The sequence below is a fragment of the Channa argus genome, chromosome 24 (genome assembly GCF_033026475.1).
Source record: "Channa argus isolate prfri chromosome 24, Channa argus male v1.0, whole genome shotgun sequence".
Taxonomy (NCBI): Eukaryota; Metazoa; Chordata; class Actinopteri; order Anabantiformes; family Channidae; genus Channa; species Channa argus.
Genome location: NC_090220.1, coordinates 1409645 through 1429599, shown reverse-complemented (window position 1 = coordinate 1429599; position 19955 = coordinate 1409645). Strand labels below are relative to the sequence as shown.

Sequence of the window (19955 nt, the reverse complement as noted above, 5' to 3'; positions counted from 1 at the left end):
TAAACACTAACTGGTGTTGCTGTCAAAGCTCAAAACTAATATTTTTATAATGTTTGTTGATCATCACTCAGTTTTATGCTGTTGTCTCTGTACACTGTAAACGTGTTAGACGTCGCTCGGAGAGTTTTCCCGTTACCTCATGTTTAGGGTCCGATAATTATGCATACAAAGGATAATTTTTAGAACAAGTGAACAGAAGCGTGAATAGAGAGGTTGATATAAGATGCATTACTATGTGTCATAATGCATTTACACTGTTTAATGTGTGCACTTATTGGTCTACTCTAAACTTAAAATCACGACCGATCTCAAATGGAACAAATGCATAGATAGTAGAAATTGACAATTATATGTAGAGTCGAGATGCAGCTCTGATTACAGAGCAGCAGGAGGAGCTGAACTCCACCAGGTCGCAGTCTGATTGGATGGCAAAGATGTGGGGCGGATTGTGGGGCTGACGTTACCCATACTCGGGATTAACTTGTTTTCATGTCGCCATATCTGTCAGATTTTGCGCCGAGTATTCTGATCAGCTGCAGATTGTGTATAATAGAGCGTGATTTTTCCAATTCAACTCTGTTGGCCGTATGAGGCTGTGGATGGGCTGCCGCGGAAGCGCGCAGCATAATGTAAGTGCCTGGATGAGGATCAGTCGTTGCACTGAGGTAACAGTGCTGATGTCCTGTCACACTGATGGGGGCCGACAGCAGTAAAAAGGCGAAGGTAAGTCCCGTGAAAATCTTTGCTAAGGTGTGACGCATATAGGGGATTCCCCGTTACCATGGCGATGATTTGGCGACCGAAATCACAGAGTAGTAAGTACAGTAGCCTACCATGAATGACAGTATTTTAACAATTATAAATATATGTCAATTTTAATTTGTAATTTTAAAGAAATGACTTGGTAAACAGTAAATACGCAATTGATTCATATTACATTCAGTTTAAAATATTTTATGTCTAAAGTGTCAGTGTAGTTTTTATATTAACGCTTTTATTTTTAAGGAAAAATCGGCACACTTCCGGTATTAACTCAAAAGATCTATAGACAATTGAACACCTTAAAACAATGTCCAAGTTTAATCCTGATCATTCGTCAGTCAGATATCCCACTAATGGCAGTTATTTCAGCTGAGATTGATGTTTCCCTTAGTTTGGCTCAGATGATAACATCCTGCATGGCTGATTACACACATCTTACACCAAAGAGGATCAGATCTGCTGTGCAGTACAAGGCCCAGGGCAAAAAAGGTTGTGTGACCGAGTGACTGCATCTTGGATGCAGTCCATGCATATTTTTTTCTCCTATTAAATGAGAGCAGAAACTTCTCATAAACTAACCACTGAGCTTCACTAATGCATTTTAAAGGGTCTGCACAAGTCACCAAGATGTACAATTATATTAATGTGATTACAAGTTCTTCCCCCACAAATGTTCTGAATTACGTCAGAAAAATCTATTGAATTTATAGCCTATCTATTGCTTAAGAAAAGCTGCAGAGATAGAGACACAGTATAATCAAATAGCTGTGTTTGCACTGAGCAGATTCCCACTTTGTAAGTTTGAAGCAAAGCTTATACAGCTAATTAATTAAGTTAATACTAAAACTAAAGATATTTTTAGACTGTCCTGATCAGCACTGACGGTGCCTAGGTTACTCTCAAATGGTGAATTAAAAGATTAACATTGCTTTTAGTAAGTCATGCCTGCCTTGATAAGTGATGCTACTTGTCCGGTGTTTGTCAAGGAAAAACGTCAGAAGTTGTATAAAACATAATAGAAATATTAAGAAATTTTTCAAAGAAAGCACTGCCATTATCTAGGGTGATTTAACAATTACATATAGTTTAAGGTTTATTTTTTTCATGTCACATCTATAGCACAATCTACCAGCCGGTGCCTGTGGGTTCTTGATGGATTATTCTCCCCTGTTTTCCCTACAGAGGTCCACTGAAGGGCAAGATGATGCACACTTCTCATCTGGATGGCGTGGCTTCCTCTCCAGCATGGGTCTGTCTATCCCAGCCAGCCTCTGTCGTCTGGCCCCAGCTGGGTTGCGACTAGGCCAGCATCGAATGCTCCAGGGCAAGAATCCCGACATCCCAGAGCATGTCTTGAGGTTGGCGGGAGTTGGCCCAGACAAGTTGAGAGCGGAGTGGAGCCTGCTGGGGTTCATAACCATGTTCCTACCTGAATTCCCTCACAGATCTGTCCCTGGGCATGAACATTTTCAGGTAGACCTCAATTTCAGGATAGATAGTCATGATGTGTAAGTCTTGCTGTGCCTGAATAATGTATTAGTTGGACTATTGTTACCTTTTTACCTGGCCTGTCTGTTGATTTGCATGATTGCTTTCTCTGCATCTATGTCTTTGTATGTTAATTGCTTTCTACCTCTGTCACTATTTTTCAATCCACTAGGTTTTGGGATACATCGCCAAAGGTTCATTTGGACCCATTCTGAAAGTAAAGGACAAGGCCAAACAGAAAACATATGCAGTCAAAGTAAGTATTCTGACTGAATGATATGTTTTTATGTGTGTATGTGTGAAAGTCATACCTGCAAATACAGTAAGATGTATGTAAAACCAGCAGTAGAACATAATTATACACAGCCCCAATCTAAAGACATTGAGATGTTGTGTAAAAGATGTAAATAAAATGATAATTAAATAATTAGAAATTGGAATTGGGATTTGTATTTAGCGGCAGCAAAGCCTATTCGAAAATGATGATAACCTGGTGACATGACCTTCATTGGGCCTTTTCCAAACAAACAAAAATGTCATTAGTATGTGGTTTTTCTTTCTTACATTCCTCTGTAAGTTTGGGCAATCTCATTTCATCTCAGTAACTTTGACAACAGGTAATACCTAAATCAGAGATTCTAAGACTTGGGGTCTTGGAACAGTCAAAAGAAGAAGTTATCGTCCAGGTAAGAACATGACATAAAATGTATTGCAGTTTACATGTTTGCACTTTTTATGAAGTCATCAATTCTTCGCATGCATAAGAAGGCCTTAAGAGGGATACATGTTTATTATTTGACTTATTCATGTCAACATGTTTACCAAAATAGGAATTGAAATATTAGATTTTCTCCACTGTCAAGGAAACAAACAATGTTTTATTCAACATGTGCTGCAGCACATACAGCAAGATTACCCCTACTGGACTTTCTTATTCCAAATAGTATTAATCTGTGTCAACACATAAGCTTTAATTCAACATTCAACATAAAATATGACTTTATGGAGATGATGTGTTATTATACTTCTCTGATGTGTTAGTTGTTCAAAACATTCAGCTGTTCATCTACTCAGAAAATTTGTTTTTGCCATTTCCTCAAAATCAAAATGTCTGTAACATCCGGTGTCAACTATTTTTATGTCTAATGTGAAGACCAGAGGTTACGGAGGTTAACGAGTGAAGTCATTTCTCAGAAAACTAGTTGTACCCAGTAAAAACAAATATTTGGGCCTCTTTTTCAACAATGGTGAGAATTGAGAATTCTTCAGGTTTGACTTTTGTCCTTTGCCTGCAGCGTCAGGTTCACCACCCTTTTGTCCATGACCTCCAGGACTGTTGGCAGACACAGCGCCACCTGTACATTAGTGAGTCAGCAAGAGACCAGTGTTTCAATCTAACCCAGATCCACTACCCAAACCCCTCACTCCACCTTTTCTTACCTCAATACTAGTAGATCTACCCGAAATCCCTGATCCAACAATGTGAAAAATAAGAAAAACTAGTAGCCCTATATCAACTCTTATGGGTGTTTTGCTTGTACAGCATGAACAAACACAAACCTGACATTTTACAACCCCACAACCCTCTACACCACTGCTTTTTGCATCCCGTAGCTGCCGTTCCCCCTTTTTTCTCTAGAGCATTTGCCCTTTTTCCAAATTAGCCACTGACTCAGAAAGTGTGACCCAGTTTGTTTGCTTCCCCACCCTCTGTGAAAATTGTGCATGTTAGCCTGGGGACCAGATGTAGAATACTGCTGCAACTAAAGAATACATGTGTCACATTCAAAGGAGTTGACACCCCTTTTTGCCTAAACATTGAATCACTACTGAATCACATCTTTGTAGCCATAAAGGAAGATGTGGAGATGAACGGGTATTGCTAAACATTCTCCTTTCTTCATGTAAATGTCTGCATTGAACAGTAATCGATAATATATTATCCCTAATTAGAGAGGCCTGATCTGTCATCCCAGACCTGTACGCCTTCGTGCCTTTACCTCCAGCCCCCTTTTTAGCTTTATTTTACAAAACGGTGTGCATGGCAGACTGGCTAAAACACACTACAGTTAATCACCTTTGATAGGTTTGTAGAGGAAGAGGCAGAGGTTTTCAACTGTCATCACTTCCAGATGATATTCCTCTTTCCAAATGTCCTTCACCAATGTGTTTTCCACATCCCACTGACCTAGGCTACCCCCTCTACACTTTAAATTAAATGACAGAGGCATGTTTTAATACAGCGTCTATTCCTGCAGTGTGTGACTACTGCAGCACAGGAGACCTTTATACCTATTGGCAGATGATTGGCCAGTTCACAGAGGACACAGTGCGAGTGTTTGCAGCAGAGTTGGCATGTGCACTTGGTGAGTATACATGATGCAAGGACATTAACAGATGTGGTTACATATTACATACTTATATATTATGTTCTTCCCCTTTTTCTGCAGTCTCCTCAAATATCCCTAATAAGATTAGCATTACATACATAAAAGTTTCCATAGTTACTTAAACGTAAGTGATTATTAAAAAACGTATTAAAAGGTATTAGAATGTGATAAGCTCTCAAAGGATCTCCCACAGCAACAGGGCAGCGTCAGGGTTTTAAATTAGCCAGTAGGAAGACAAATCTAATCTAATGGGTTCATATTTTGTTTACCTTTTTTCTGCTTTTTCACAGGTTTTTTGCATGACAACGGAATCATCCATAGAGATGTGAAGGTAAGAGAGAATTGGTAATGTTAAAATTTGAGAACAAAATGAGAAACCATTTTTAATCATTATCATCATTAATCATACGAAATGTAAACACTGCCCCAAATCAAAAAAAGTCGGGGCAGTGTGTAAAATGTAAATAAAAATAGAATTGGATGGCAGCAACACATCTCAAAAACATTAGGGTCATGTTTACCATTGTGTAGCATCCCCTCTTCTTTTAACAGTTGTCTGTAAATGTCTTGGGAGTAAGGAGACCAGTTGCTGGATTTTTAGGAGAGGAATGTTGTCCCATTCTTGTCTGATGCAGGATTCTAGTTGCTCAACAGTCCTGGGTCTTTGTTGACGAATTTTTCGTGTTATGATGCGCCAAATGTTTTTTATTGGTGGTCTTCAGGCCACTTCAGAAAACGGAATCTTCTTCTGTGAAGCGATGCCGTTGTGATGGATTCAGTGGTTTAGCATTGTCTTTCTGAAATACACAAGGTCTGGATGGGAGAATATGTTGCTCTAAACCTTGTACTTCTCAGCATTGATGCTGCCTTTCCAGATGTGTAAGCTGCCCACAACATAGGCACTAATGCAGCCCCATACCATCAGAGATGGAGGCTTTGGAACTGTCTGCTGATAACAAGCTGGGTGGTCCCTCTCCTCCTTCCAAAAAGAATTTAAAATTTGGATTCATCTGACCATAGAACAGTTTTCCATTTTGCCTCAGACCATTTTAAATGAAATTTGCCCCAGAGAACATGGCAGCGTTTCTAGATCGTGTTCAAATATAGCTTCTTTGCATGATACAGCTTTATCTTTGTGGACTGCACAGCAGACTGTGTTCACAGACAATGATTTCTGGAAGTGTTCCTGAGCTCATGCAGCGATGTCCTGTACAGAATTCTGTTTTTAATGCAGTGCTGCTTTAGGGGTCGAAGATCACATGCATCCAGTTTCGACCTTTGACCTTGTCCCTTGCGCACAGAGGTCCCTCCTAAATCTCTGAATCTTTTGATGATACTATAAACTGTAAGATGGTGGGATCTTCAAAGTCTTCACAATTTTACGTTAAGGAACATTTTTCTGAAATTGTTCCACAATTTTGTGACACAGCTAATCACAGATTGGCAAACCTCTGCCCATCTTTACATTTAATTTTCCTTGTCCTGTTGCCAGTTAACCTAATTAGTTAGTTAAATAATCGAATGCTGCTCCATTTTTTTTTAATTTGCAGCCATTACTTTTCCAGCTTTTTGTTGGTCCAAGTTTTTTGAGCTGTGTTGCTGCCATCAAATTCAACGTGAACTATATTATATATTCAGTTTCAGTTTTAGCTTCTCATTTTCAACATCTGATATGTTGTTTATATTCTATTGTGAATAAAATATGGATTGATGAGATTTATAAATCATTGCATTATGCCTGTATTTACACATTGTCCCAACTTTTTTTGAATTAGGGTTGTACATTTTCAAATAAAATGGAAAGTATTAGTCTGTATTTCTGATTAGTGTCAAAGATTTAGGCCATCCAACATGAGCTCACAGGACACCACTACAGATGAAACATCAAATAGTAATAAAAGTTCAATGGGTGACAGATGCAAAAGCTAAAAAGTCTGTATACACATCTACATGATGATGAAGTACTGCATATAAAGTTTTTCAGGATCTTCTAATTGCAGACATAAAAGCATTTGGGGACAGGCTACACATTACAGTTTTCATATTTCGACCTAAGAAACCTTTAACACTGTGTGTAGAATAAGAATTAAGCAATTTATTAAAGAAATCCAAAGTTTGTCAAAATATGAGACAAAACTGTTTTTACATTTAATTTCATATATATTAATTTAGCACCAGTGTCAGTGAATATAGATGGGTATCTGATTTATTCTTACAAAACTTTCTTTGCAGATGGAGAACATCCTTCTCACAGATAATGGTGAGTAAAGCTTGTCCCCAGCAGAGAGCAGCAGAGCTCTGGCATTAAAGAGAAACACAGAACCTTCCAGAGAACGTTGGGCTGCCCACAGCCGACAGTGCAAACAGTATATCTCAACGGAGAGGCTGCTCGAGCCGCCTGTGTTCCTGTTAAAAACACCCATTTCTGATTGAAGTACTGAAGTGTTTCACACCAGTTGTAACTAATTCAGTATAAATAAATCTGAATTTAATTTAATAAAATGTAGGTATTTAAGATAAATGCCACATTCTCATAATGACATAGAGCAAATGCTCTGTTCTAGGACACCTCCGCTTAGCTGACTTTGGTTTGTCCCGTCGCCTGGAGAGTGGAGGAAGAGCCTTTACCATCTGTGGAACAATCCAATATATGGGTGAGAGTACATCTCATACATTGTCATCATCAATCTATCCACCTCTGGAGCTTATCCTCCCAAACTGCAGTGCATGAAGACATTAATTTTATTTTTTTTGTTATGTAGTTTATACAATGATATACAGAAATCTGATCCATTCATTGCAGTGAGCATGCTCTGTCTGATTTACAGCCCCAGAAGTGCTAAGTGGTGGACCCTACAACCATGCAGCTGATTGGTGGTCGCTGGGAATTTTGCTTTTCTCATTGGTTAATGGGAAGGTGAGGTCTTGTAGCCAGTATGTTCAGCGTGTCTTACATTTTGTTTAGTATTTGCTGAAAAAAATAAAACGGTGTAAAATCTCTTTAAGCCTTTCTTCTTGGGGTCAAGTGTTTTTTTTGGGTGTTAAGAAGTTCGGGAAACCCTGATAATTTTTTAATTCAGTAGCCTGTACATTTTAATTCCGGCTGTAGCTCAGTTGATAAGGTCAGTGGTTCAAGTCCTGGTCCCTCCTGGCTAGTTGTCAAAGTGTCCTTGGGCAAGACACAGAACCCTAAAGTGCTCCCAGTGGGTCAGGTGAGCACCTTGCAAGGCAGTCACTGCCATCAGTGTGTGTGTGTGTGTGTGTGTGTGTGTGTGTGTATAAATGGTTGAACGAACAGCAACATTGTAAATCGCTTTGGATGAAAGCGCTACATAAGCAACCATTTACCATTTAATTTTCTCAGAATTGTGCTGTTGTGTTTTGCCAGTTAAACGTGTAACGTGTAATGTGTAAAACACAAACACACTGACTTTTCCCCCCTTCTTGTACCTCCAACTCTGCTTAGTTCCCTGTGCCTCCAGAAGCAGACCATTGCAGTATGCTGTGGAAAGTAAGGAGCTGTCCCTACGAAATGCCACTCAGCTTCAGCCCCTCATTTGCCTCGCTAATAACTGAGGTGATCATACAAAGTGATGTCATGACTATAAAACATTTTTACTGAATTTACAAACTTACTGTGTGACTACATGCACTAAATCTAAGTTTTTCTAGTCTGCTGTTATTTCAAGTGATAGGCACATTTCTTTTTCCAGCTTTTGTGCAAGACTCCCTTTCGTCGCCTGAGGACCCTTGACCGTTTCAAGCGCCAAACCTTCTTCAGTGGAACAACTTTTGACCTTGCCCTATTGCAGCTCCAGCCTGTGGAGGTAACAAATGTGACAAATTTCTGCATGTAGTCATTTCAGTTGTTCTCAGATTGAAGGGATGTTTCCTCGTTGCCACTGTCCAGGTGATTCTACAGCTGAGAGAGAGACCAGACAGAGCTGCAAAAGCCCGGCGAGGACTCACTTTGTCCTTGCAGCCTCTCAAGGGCTTCGACTATGACTCACTCCACAGCCCTCCTGCCACACCAGACACTAACCTGGATGCTAGTACACAAACTCACACAGCTGCACCTCTGCCTGTCCCAGCCCTGCGTCTGCAGCCCGTTCGGGAAAAAGGTCCACGCAGAGAAGTGTTTGTGTAGTACTTTACAGGATGGTTAGTACCTCGTCATTTATTACAAGCATTTCTGCACAGGTATTCACCCTAACACACAAATAACCTACTAAAAGCCTAAAATAACTGGTTTTGTCCACTATACTTTAAAAGGGAACGATTCATTTTAGTCAAAAACACCGGTTTCCACTTTTTTTGGTGAATATAATGTGCGTTTGTGATGTTTTAAACAATACTTTACATTTTTTCCTTGTTTGCCTTTCTCCAAGGAGCACATTTCCAGGCCTACTGTATTTGCTCAACAGTTGTGCAAGACAAATTGTGGTATTGTTCATGTACTTTTGGATATCAAAAAGTCAAACATTGTCAAATTCACCCCATATGGTAAAGTCACACTGTTCTCTCATTCAGTAAGTTTATGTGATAGATAGAAATTTAACTAAAACTCACAAAGAACATGTGTGTATTTCCTAACTTTTGCCTTTGTTTTACGCATGATTATGAAACAGTTTTGGCGGAAGTAGATGGAAAGGACCCTTTGCCTCATTCTCAGTTATTATGCTTTGATCTCTGCACAAAACCTGTTCTGTACTTTTTATAATGCTGTGATATGACCTTTCCCAAGCAAACAGCAGAATCATTTTCCCTCCTGTACAGCATAAAATGTATGTATCACGACATCAGTTCAAGATGTGTATGATTTTTAGCATCTATTTATTTTTTCATAACCTGTGACTCAGGTGAGCATGCCCTGGTTTCCCCAGGTCAGCCTTGATTTTGATTCTAAGAGTTAACCCAGCTGGGACCTTTTACCTCCAGTTAACATTTGAAAGACACAGGGCTTTTTCTATTGTCCAATAAACTAGCAAGTCATCCCATTTTGAAGCATTTTAATATTGTTTTGTGAAAATATGCCCTGATCTGTATTCTGAACACCTCATGTCTGTCCTTAGCATGTTTTTTGTCACAAATTTGTGCATTTATAAAATCCTCTTTATAAAATGTACATGGAAATTTGGGATTCTATTCAATGTTATTTGTCATGTTATGATGTATTTTGGTAATTGCCATGTAGCACAGATGAAAAATTAAACTCTTGCTGTACAGCGATCAGCTTAATTTTTGTCTATGATTGGTTGAAGAAACAAGACAGAGTGAAATACTGAAACTGTTTCCAATATATGAGTTCACAACTTGATACAAGCATGATTAGTGAAAGTTTTCCCAGTCTAATAAGTTGTTTAAAGGCCTAAAACCTCCAGATTCAATAGGCATCATGCTGACACGGGAGACGTTTTGAGAAATTAACAATATCTACATATTAAGAGAGCTATTAAAAATTTTTAACTGTTGTCGAAAAACCACTTATATAAATTTTATTACTCAAAGCAAAGTATGTTTTATGTATTTTTATGCATAACTGAAGGCAACCTTTAGCAAATCCCATTTTGTGAAGTTTCCAGTAAATGTTTGCGATAATCGCTAACTTAACTGTTTCCTTATTATGACAAATAATTCTACTTCATTTTGGATGGAAATTTACAGCTAGGCACCTGTATTTAAAACTGGACATTGACATAATTTTAAGAATTGCAACAAAGTTGCAGACTCATGCAGCATTCACACTGTCCAAGTTAGACAGTTATTATTCTGCGCGTGCGTGTTGGCTGTCCTGTGTCGTCATCGTGTGACGCAGCGACTTAAGCTCCGCCCCGCCTGAGAGGTTTGTAAAGGGTCACGTTTCTCTGCAGAGACACAGGAGATCGTTCTACATCGTCTGCTAGCTCTTCACCTGCACTCTGCTTTGCTTCGACGCCTTCTATCAGGTAAGAAACGATTCTGATCTACTCAGAACATCACATCTCATCACAGTTTCATACTGGCGTCTATCGTTGTTGATCAGGAGAGATGATGAAAATAATAATAATAATAATGATGATGATGCTGCGAATGTGATGCTGCTCCTTAGAGACTAAAGTTAAATTGATCATCATAGCCATTAGCCACTGCATAAAAGCTAATGTTGAAAAGTGTGGTATTTACACCATAATGTATTTAGTCAGAAAATCATTAATGTCTAGGTTTATAAAAAAATCCTTTAAGATGGCGCATTTGAGTCACCGAAATACGCAACAGGAAGAGCGCAGAAACAATGACCTTCAAAGACGGAAACAGGGATGACCCTGTTGCTTCTGCTTTCTGAGGTAATTTCCCCCGATGGCAGCAGTGGTAGGTGATGATGGAGGGTGGTGTTAGCATAGGGTGGTGTCGTGTCAGTGTCGACCTGTGCCACAGCACGTAGACATCCTCAGATGTAGTGGGAAATAGAGGGGAGGGGGGAGGAGACCCAAATTTCTAGCTTCACAAATCAAAGAAGCAATTTGTACATCCACGTTTCATTTTGGAGGAATAATACAAGGGCACATATTTTGGGGCTATAGACTATTTATACAGTGAGACTGGGGGTATTAAACTCCCTGAAACACAGTAAAGCAAATAAAATTTGATTTTGTATAAAGTTCTTGGATTTCTTTACATCAGTTTTCTCTACTGTTCTTAGATTAGTAATCATGGGTTTTCTCTCTGCCTGCAATAGCAACTCAACTGGATTCAGCAAAGAAAGAAAAAATTAAGATTACAAAAACAGTTTAGTTTAGGAGGAAACCATCAGTTAGTTAGTAGAACCTTTTACATTTTCACCAGTATTAATCTCTGAACTCGAACACATACAGCCTTGACATCCCCCTCGTATCAGAAGGCTGCATAGGTAAAAGTGCCCCTGCTTGCGCTTTTTCTGGATCACGGCACAAACACAGTGACGTACATCACAGCACGCAGGCTTCTTCTATAGTGCTGCCCCCTCAGGAGGCACTTATCCTTCTTAAAGCTCCTACAGCTTGCAGTGTAGAAAAAATAATAGGGTGGAGAAAGTGGTGGTGATAATGATACAGACATTGCAAGATGTGATGCACCAGATGATGACAGAGTTGAAAATGGGTTTGGTGTTAATTTGGGTTGAATTAAACCTCTGTTTTCTGTTGGATCAAAATGATCCATCAAAATGGCATAAACCTAAATGTCCATACTTCACTCCTGTACATGTCTATAGACGGATCTGCAACAACATTAATTAATACTGATGACAGTTTAAAGTGGTCCTGCATGACGCCACCATTGGGAGTTGGCCATTGCATCTTGATGTCGCAGTGCAGACATAGTGTTTTTCTTGTTTGGTGCCGATCGCCGTGCAACAGGCTGGAGTAAAAAACACACAGAGGCGTGATGGAGAGAGTGTTGAGTCAATTAAGGTACATTTTAATCTCTCCTCTCTCTGGAAAAACCGAAAACACTTTTCAAATTTCATCTTGTTAAGTCTCCCTCATTTCAGTGAGTGTATTCATAATAACTGCTGCTTCACTTTACCTTATTAGATGTACAGTAGTGTATTTGAAACAATATGTTTGACATTTACTTTTACTTTTCTTTTTTTGCCATGAAATTTATTTCTTATCGTCTTTTATTCAGTGCTGTTACCCCCTGATAATAAGGGTGGTTGTGCAGTTTTTTTTAACTAGAGGAAACAACAAAATTAGTTTACTCAAACAAAACCTTTTGCACCTGTTGCAGCATGTGAGATCAGACTGTGAACATCAGCAGTTTGTCTAGTTCTTTCTTCGGGACTTTTTCAAGTAAACCATCAAAGATGTTTTATTTTAGCTGGAACAGATCGGCTTCTTTAAACATGTGAGGGGGTCAGACTGACTGGGTATTGAACAGTTCAGTACAGGGTAAATTCAGTCAATACCTTTTGGCATAAAATCAATATTCATTTATAAGTGCTCCTCCATCTTGTTACCAAAATGGCATTGACCAAATGTTTCCACCAGGCATGTAGCCTTATGGCGGGTTAATTGTGATGATCTTACATCTCAGTACATACAAGTTTGTTTCCAGTAAACACTTTGATTTTTGATTTTTCTATGCAGCAGTTAATGGAATCCATCTCTGTTGACCGTATTAAAGAAATGCCTGAGATATTCTTAAGTTGTTGTGATTTCCTTTATTCTTCCTAATACTGGGGATAATTTTTGAGTTTGTCGCAGAAACTGGAGCTTCGTATTGTTTTGCTCATAATTTCCCCAGTGAGGCAAACTGTTTCCCGGAGACTGACAATCGACAACAGTACTATCTTCTGGGTTTGTGATTTTTCTCTTGTAAGTGGAAAGACCTTCAGAACCTCGGCGTTGTCTTCTGCCTTGTTTGTTAGTTTAGATATTTTATGATTTACAGTTGCACTACAGGTTTTGCACTCATTTATTTGCACATATAATTAAAAATTAAATATAATTAAAAGGAAAACAAAATTACTCTCATTGAACCACTGAAATTCAGGTTTTCATCATAGTTGACTTTAAAAAAAATAAAACTAAAATTATAAAACTGTGAAATTGACAAAATAAAAATTGTGGATGACATTACAAAGGCAGGGATCAGGGTCTTATTATGATAATATTCCTCCACAGTGACTCAAGAATAAAGCTGCTGTTCTTCGATTTTTGAAAACTGAGCACTGTCTGCAAGCTGCTGATGTTTTAAATAGATTAAATCTTTATCGATCTGTCATCTTTCTTGGCTATTTATGCACTGGATCGATTTTTCTCCACTAAATAACATTTGGGGACCAGAAGTGGGTAGAAGCATTGCCCAGATATAGATTTTATACCGTGTACGTGTTAAACTGTGTGTTTATACCAAAGCTGCCTGCTGATCATTTGTCAGAGAGAGGTCACATGATCAGTGTAGGGTATTATCCCTCAGGCCTGTCTCTATGCCTTAAAGTTACATAAAAGAAATGTGATCTGAAACTCTAAAACACTTCAATATCATAATTTCCTTCTGAAATGTGTTTGTTTTTTTATGATACACTGTATTTGATTCAACATTGCATAACAGTTCAAATTTCATAATGCATTGCAAAATAAATTGCAGTATTTTCTCAGCATAAACCCAACCGTGATTACAAGGTATTGTGAAACTGTGTAACAGGTCTTTTATCAAGTGTAAATTCTTTCTCTTATATACCTGAGACGTCTGTTGGGAGTTTACAGTCCTGATCTTTCACACTGCAGCCTCTTTAATTTAACCTGCATGAATTTAATCAATGGAGAGCTACGCTTCACATTTGTGTTGTGGCAACACTGGTTTTATTCAGAGGCCTGCATGTGTGCTCTGTTATCTCATAGCTTTAAGCTGAAGATTAACTTGAAGGGTTCTGGGAATGTGAAGCAGTGTCCTTCACAGCAAACCAGCCTCATTTGGGGCAAAAGAACCCACTAATAATAATAAATAATACTAAAAATATATTTTAGTATCACAATGGGTCTGCATGAAAGGTTAAACTACTTCACAGTTTTCTATTAACTTGTCAGCCGGTTTCTTAGACAATAGACAAAACATCTCTTTAGGCCAAGCTGCATGTTTAGATTCAGGGTTGATTAAACTATTCCTCTATATTCACTGTGGATGATCAGGATGTCAGACACAGCTCTGTTTGTATCCAGCTCTTTGTCCTTTTAGGGCAACAAATTTCAAAGTTCATTCACCTCCATGCACAGCTATAAACTGTATTTGTAGCTGATCCAGTATTGTGGTATATAATTTTCTGCTGGTGTGATGTTGAACAGAGCCGTGTTAGTGTTTACTGTGTGCTGCTGCAGTCAACCAGAAAGAAGTTACTGTTGTTGTTCCCTGGCACACCGTGTATTAGTAGGAGTGAGGCATTTTGGGTATGTCTGAAAATGGGACACATATTGAATTTGGGTTTAGTAGATATTGGTTGTAGAAATTCCTAAGTGAGGGTTAATAATAATTGGTGCTAAAATCAAATGAGCCTGCATTAAAGGCAGAAGGGGGAGTTGTCAGTGTTGCTGAGGAGAGGGAAACAAGATTGCATCCAATCCTGCAGCCAGAAGGACAACTGGCAGGTGTGGATGTGTGTGTAAGGCAGCACTGTTGCATAATCCCTTGCACTCTGTCTGCTGGGGGGATGGGGAGGGGATGGTTGCATAACTGCTTATTTACAGCTAAGCCAAGAATGGAATCAAGAACTGAATTTTGTGTCTGTGTGTGTGTCTGGGCACCACCGAATCATTTCTATATGACTGAGATTAGGTGACGTTTTATGCAACCTCAGATGGTATGATCGTTCGTCACCACACACAGAGTCCTTGGATTGTGTGACTTTAGCTGTCATCATGTAGGAGGTTTGTCATTTTTCACCCATCCTCCTCACTGAGAAGAGCTGACCCCTCTTTCTCCCGCTCCTCTTTTAGCCATCATGACTCACCAGTATCCAGCACTGACTGCTGAGCAGAAGAAGGAGCTGCAGGACATCGCTCAGAGAATAGTAGCTCCAGGAAAGGGGATTCTTGCAGCCGATGAGTCCACCGGTATGCACATGGTTGCAAAATTGTAGCTTCATTTACATTATTTATATACAGTAGATGCTCTGTAGTAGTGTGAATGATTTTATGCAGTAAAATGTCATGTTTTGCTCTACAAGGAAAAGGGGGTTTTACACCTGCCATTTAATACATTTAAGAGAGCCAGCATATTTAAAGTCTGTGTGTTCTCTACAGGCAGCATGGCCAAGCGTTTTAACCCAATCGGGGTTGAAAACACAGAGGAGAACAGGCGTCGCTACCGCCAGCTGCTCTTCACGGCCGACCAGCGCATCGACAACTGCATTGGAGGTGTCATCTTCTTCCACGAAACTCTCTACCAAAGCACAGATGATGGCACCCCCTTCGCCAAGCTCATCAAGGACCGCGACATTGTTGTTGGCATCAAGGTAAACGGTACTCAAAGTTGCAGCCAGCCACTTCAGGCAAATTTAAATCTGCAAAATGGACTTAGTTTGGGATAAATCCTTTCTTTAAATTCTCATACATTTACGAATATCCCACATATTTTAACCATTAACAAGTTTCAGTTATTAGATATTTTTTTACATTGTGTTTCGTGGCCTGGGAACTCAATGGGTAGAGCAGCAGGATGTGGTGCAGAAGTTGCGGGATCAAATCTCAGCCAGGTAGCCAGGTGTGTCGCTGAGCGAGACACTAAGTGCTCGCTCCCTGGTCGCCGCCCCGCTGCTTCACTGTTTATTCAAAACTTTCATTTTTCCTCTTTGCAGGTGGACAAAGGTGTTGTGCCACTGGCTGGAACAAATGGAGAGACCACCACTCAGGGTAGGAACCATTACAAACACAAACGCACTCAATCTACACCTCTCAAAATAGATCCCTGCTGTATTGCTGATTTATGTCCTGTGTCGGAGTGTAGGTCTGGACGGGCTGTCTGAGCGCTGTGCTCAGTACAAGAAGGATGGAGCCGACTTTGCCAAGTGGCGCTGTGTGCTGAAGATTAGTGAAACCACACCATCTAACCTGGCCATCATTGAGAATGCTAATGTACTGGCTAGATATGCTAGCATCTGCCAGCAGGTTAGTTCCAGCAGCATTTTTTTTTTTTTTTTAACACCCCACATTCCTAGTTCAGAATTGAAAAATCAGCACAGTTAAAGTTAATAGGGAATTTGAGGACCCTAGGCACTGTAACACACCCTTGGAGAGTGTGTGTGTGAGAGAGAGAGTACCTTAAACATTTACTTTGTAATGTTTCCTAGAATGGTATTGTTCCTATTGTGGAGCCTGAGATCCTCCCTGATGGAGACCATGACCTGAAGCGCTGCCAGTATGTCACTGAGAAGGTGATCTACTCTGCAATATACTGTGTGCAACACAAACTACTGTATTTGTCCTGTGAAGTTCAGATTTTCTGCTATGTGCTAGTGATGATGCTTTGAGTAGTACAGCACATATATCTGTTTCCTGCTGCTAGGTCCTAGCTGCAGTGTACAAGGCTCTGTCCGACCACCATGTGTACCTGGAAGGGACACTGCTGAAACCCAACATGGTCACAGCTGGACACTCTTGTCCCACCAAGTTTGCGAGCGAGGAAATTGCCATGGCTACCGTCACCGCTCTGCGCCGTACTGTACCTCCTGCTGTCACAGGTCAGAGACACAAATATTAGAAGCAGAAGTAAATTGGGTAGGATTGTTACATATATGTATTGCATCAGGAGTGTTTATTTTTAAAATGGCATAGTTTTCAAACATCAGAAACTATTCATTTATTTATCGATCTTTATTAAATAACATATTAAAGTGTAATTGCATTTTGTGCAATATAAGTATACTTATGTTAAATCAGTGCAAATAAATTTTGACACAAACAAATTATTCCTTGACAGCGACTAAATTAATACAGTAATTTAAATGCACCTGGCTGTACATTGTTAAAGCATAATGGCTAACTTTGCTCTAATGTTAATTATCTGATTCATTTCCACTTGATTTGCTTGGATATTGAAGTGATTTTATGTCAATTAAGGCAAAAAGACAACTGAGACTTTTATTTAGGATTGGAGTGCCGGGGAAAAACTGTGTGTCATGCTGTATATTTCTGGCCAAATCCGACAAAAAAAAATATTCTTGTGCTTCCCTGATGTTTGACCTACAGGTCAAAATGTCAGTCACCTTTGACCAATAAAGTAATCAAACATTTGAGTGCTCCAGCCATCTGGTATTTGTTTGGTGTAGTCATTTTTGGCTTTACAGTTTGCAATCAGCCCAACCAAACTCTGCCTGAATGTGATCACCTGGTGTGTGAAGTGTTGAAAAGCCTAAATGTTGTATAAAAAGAAGGCTGAGCTGCAGAGAGATAATGCAGACGTTGGTTTTGTCTCTTCCCAGGGGTGACCTTCCTGTCAGGTGGCCAGTCCGAAGAAGAGGCCAGCGTGAACCTTAACGCCATTAACAACTGCCCACTCCCCAAACCATGGGCCCTGACCTTCTCCTACGGCCGCGCCCTGCAGGCCTCTGCCCTGAACGCATGGAGAGGAGAGCTGAATAACGAGAAGGCTGCCACCGAGGAATTTATTAAACGTGCTGAGGTCAGTTAAAACCGTGACTATACATCATTACATCTGTAGAAAGTACAATGAAACAAAAACAAAGTTCAATGTTGTTAATTAGATTTGTTTGTCTTTTTTGCAGGCAAATGGTCTGGCTGCACTTGGCAAATACCAGTCTTCTGGAAGTGGTGGTGCTGCAGCACAATCCCTCTATGTAGCTAATCATGCCTACTAAACCTCAAACTACCACATTCTATTGTGGTCTAGTTATAGTCTAATAATGTCTCTGCTCTGCTATTTCCCCCCTCCTCCATCGATCACAGGCCTACATATACTGTACTTGAGAGATTTCAGGGTGTTTGAAAAGAACATTATTACATAGATGTATTAAAAATATTATGTGAAGCTGCATTATTAAGGTAACAATCAGGCTTTTTTCTTTTCTATTTGATCAAACAGTCAAATCCAAACGGTTTCGAAACAATTTATAACTAAGGTGGACGCCAACATTTTGTGTCTGTCTTCAACAAAGATAATAAAGTGGAGGATGGACAATTTGAACAGTAGAACAGGATACTAGGTATTGGTGTCATGCCTCATATTAACTCCACCTGTCTTCACTCCCAATCCCTTCTCCCCCTTATAATAAATCTGGGGCAACTCTCCAATAGCCCAGAAAGAGCAGATGTCTGTTTTGCTCCTGTCAGAACACAGTGTTGGATCATGAAAATGCTGCCGAGCCTCCACCCTCATAGTTGGACAGACGGATTCTTCAGGGCACTAGTGCATACGTGTTCAGGGACAAAGCGACAAGACAAACAGTGTGAAAATGTTGACTTTTCAGCTTGAGTTGATCTTTTGAGCAACTGTCCAGATGTATTTAGCACTCATACTTTCAGAGAGCTGCAGCAGAGTTCAGCAGACACACTTTAACACACCACTGCGCACCAGGATTCATCCTAATCTTTCTGTTCACATGCTGTCTGTTCTCAGTATAACATTACTTACTGTATGTAATTTAAAGCTAATGTTATTAAGTTGTGTGAAGTTGTCAATATTATGTGATGCTTGTCTGTCATCGCCACCCTCTCCTGATTTTCCCCCCAGCCTTTCCCATGGTACCATGAGATGGTTTCTATTGATATATCTAAAGCGGACCAATACATGGGGCTGGCTGTGGGGAAACCATCACTGCTGTGTTGGAATAATGTGATGTTTGTGATGTTAATATTGTTCTTGAAGCACTCGGTGTATCAAATAGTGGGAAAAATAAACTTTAAAAACTAATGGGGTGCTTTTGTGTGACTTCATTGTTCCTGTGATCGTGGTATCGATTCTATTAATTTATCTTGAATATAATGTTATACTGCTTGAATTATATTTAATTTATATGTGCCTGACACTTCACCTCATTCACCATGCCATACACTGTAGTCTTTATGAGACTAGCTCTTATGTTTATAAATGTGTGTGTGAATTTTACATATAAATATATCAATTTTAGTTTTGGTTACTACATTTTACTAAGGACAGAGCAGAAACTGAATGACATTAAGTTATCACAACTTGTACACGCTTGCCGAATCAGTTTCCACAAAGAGAGAGGATCTTATTTGAAAAGGGCCATGCTTTTTGGATAAAATAATTTAAATTTAATAAAGGCCTATTCTTCACAGAAAAAAAATTATTCAACAATACCTCCCTGTAGTTGTACGGTTGTTAGTCTGTATCGTTCTGACATATTTATAACGTATCTGCATCGTTGTAACATTTTTGTATGTCAACAAAGTGCTAAACATATTAGAAAAATCTCTCAATACAGCGCATATAAATGTATCATCACCACTACTTGTTCACCAAGTCGGTTACGTGGCTTACGATGTTCATAGTTAACAAACGCACACAGTCCAATGATAAAGACTAGGAAGTCACCATGCGGACACATGGTGCTGACTCGTCTACGCCGTAGAAATCTGAATATTTCTTTACTCCAGGTTCCTGAACATCACAAGATAACATCAAAAGATAATCAAAAAGTGGACATTTTGGCCAAGCAAAAATTTTAATTTCAGACAATAAACATAGATATTCCATTAAGTAAGGTTGAAATCAAAATTATTAAAAAGAAAATTTGCATAAAGACTGGCAAGACAATTGGGAACTCAGTGGTGGATACGACAAATTTATAGTATTCAGAAACATGTTGGAGTGAGTAGGACA

The 19955-nt window shown here is 39.4% G+C and overlaps 2 protein-coding genes across 3 annotated transcripts; both read left to right on the top strand.

The window, feature by feature from the left end:
- The first annotated feature begins 440 nt into the window (after positions 1-440).
- On the top strand, positions 441-9869 carry rskrb (ribosomal protein S6 kinase related b). Of its 2 annotated transcripts, XM_067494746.1 has the most exons (14): positions 441-723; positions 1945-2235; positions 2423-2506; positions 2868-2936; positions 3546-3615; positions 4509-4616; positions 4931-4971; positions 6873-6900; positions 7205-7294; positions 7469-7557; positions 8107-8217; positions 8354-8467; positions 8551-8801; positions 9029-9869. In XM_067494746.1, the coding sequence occupies exons 1-13, from the start codon at positions 694-696 to the stop codon at positions 8785-8787; spliced, it is 1362 nt and encodes a 453-aa protein (XP_067350847.1). In that variant the 5' UTR covers positions 441-693; the 3' UTR covers positions 8788-8801; positions 9029-9869. The 2 variants fall into 2 exon arrangements, with proteins under 2 accessions (XP_067350847.1, XP_067350846.1); XM_067494745.1 differs by having other exon boundaries at positions 442-723; positions 8551-9869.
- A 557-nt stretch (positions 9870-10426) lies between these two features.
- On the top strand, positions 10427-19022 carry aldocb (aldolase C, fructose-bisphosphate, b). Its single transcript, XM_067494491.1, has 9 exons — positions 10427-10585; positions 15092-15208; positions 15398-15609; positions 15952-16006; positions 16101-16261; positions 16444-16527; positions 16659-16833; positions 17575-17774; positions 17878-19022. The coding sequence occupies exons 2-9, from the start codon at positions 15097-15099 to the stop codon at positions 17968-17970; spliced, it is 1092 nt and encodes a 363-aa protein (XP_067350592.1). The 5' UTR covers positions 10427-10585; positions 15092-15096; the 3' UTR covers positions 17971-19022.
- The last annotated feature ends 933 nt before the right edge of the window (positions 19023-19955 follow it).

What these genes read in the sequence shown, in the direction of transcription:
- rskrb (XM_067494746.1), top strand. Translation starts at nt 694, where the DNA reads ATGGGGGCCGACAGCAGTAAAAAGGCGAAG. An exon ending in AGAAAACATATGCAGTCAAA is followed by an intron (nt 2,507 to 2,867) that starts GTAAGTATTCTG and finishes CTTTGACAACAG; the next exon opens with GTAATACCTAAATCAGAGAT. An exon ending in CATCCTTCTCACAGATAATG is followed by an intron (nt 6,901 to 7,204) that starts GTGAGTAAAGCT and finishes GCTCTGTTCTAG; the next exon opens with GACACCTCCGCTTAGCTGAC.
- aldocb (XM_067494491.1), top strand. Translation starts at nt 15,097, where the DNA reads ATGACTCACCAGTATCCAGCACTGACTGCTGAGCAGAAGAAGGAGCTG. An exon ending in TGGAGAGACCACCACTCAGG is followed by an intron (nt 16,007 to 16,100) that starts GTAGGAACCATT and finishes GTCGGAGTGTAG; the next exon opens with GTCTGGACGGGCTGTCTGAG. An exon ending in AATTTATTAAACGTGCTGAG is followed by an intron (nt 17,775 to 17,877) that starts GTCAGTTAAAAC and finishes TCTTTTTTGCAG; the next exon opens with GCAAATGGTCTGGCTGCACT.